This window comes from Lagopus leucura, unplaced genomic scaffold (assembly GCF_019238085.1).
Source record: "Lagopus leucura isolate 7727_CA_CO unplaced genomic scaffold, USGS_WTPT01 27719-0_obj-0_obj, whole genome shotgun sequence".
Classification (NCBI taxonomy): Eukaryota; Metazoa; Chordata; class Aves; order Galliformes; family Phasianidae; genus Lagopus; species Lagopus leucura.
In genome coordinates, this window is record NW_024966731.1 from 1 (window position 1) to 638 (window position 638).

At 67.9% G+C, this 638-nt stretch overlaps 1 protein-coding gene across 1 annotated transcript in view; it reads left to right on the plus strand.

Moving 5' to 3' along the window:
• Positions 1-10: 10 nt before the first annotated feature.
• LOC122192752 (thymidine phosphorylase) overlaps positions 11-638 on the plus strand; it is a gene marked incomplete at its 5' end in the record, with an annotated part of 1,157 nt that continues 529 nt past the window's right edge. Inside the window, 3 exon segments of the mRNA XM_042893402.1 lie at positions 11-160; positions 162-340; positions 418-633. Of these exon segments, the coding sequence (XP_042749336.1) occupies positions 11-160; positions 162-340; positions 418-633 (545 nt within the window).

A 638-nucleotide genomic window follows, 5' to 3' on the forward strand; every position in this document is an offset into this window, starting at 1 on the left:
TCCCCTCCTCCCAGGCGCGGTGCGCGGGGTGGCCGCGCTGCCGTTGGCGCAAACGCTGCACGCGATGGGAGCCGGACGGACGCGAGCCGGGGAAAAAATCGACCCGAGTGTTGGAGCCGAGCTGCTGGTGGAGGCGGGGCAGCGGCTGCGGGAAGGTGAGGGGGGGGGGGGGGGGCACAAAGCGGTGCCGGTCCCGCTGTCGGTCCCGGTGCCGCATCCTGGTGCCGGTCCCGGTGCCGTTTCCCGGTGCCGTATCAAGGTGTCAGTCCCGGTGCCGCATCCCAGTGCCATATCCTGTCCTGGTTCCACATCCCAGTGCCGGTCCCGGTGCCGCATCGCAGTGCCGTTTCCCGGTACCGTTTCCCGGTTAAGCATTGCAGTGCCGGTTCTGGTGCCGTATCCTGGTGCCGTATCAAGGTGCTGGTCCCGGTGCCGCATTCCGGTGCCGTTTCCCGGTGCTGTATCAAGGTGTCAGTCCCGGTTCCACATCCCGGTGCCATATCCTGGTGCCGGTCCCGGTGCCACAAACCAGTTCCGCATCCCAGTGCCAGTCCCGGTGCTGCATCCCGGTGCCGCATCCCAGTGCCGCATCCCAGTGCCGGTTCCGGTACCATATCCCAGTGCTGCACCCTGGTGCC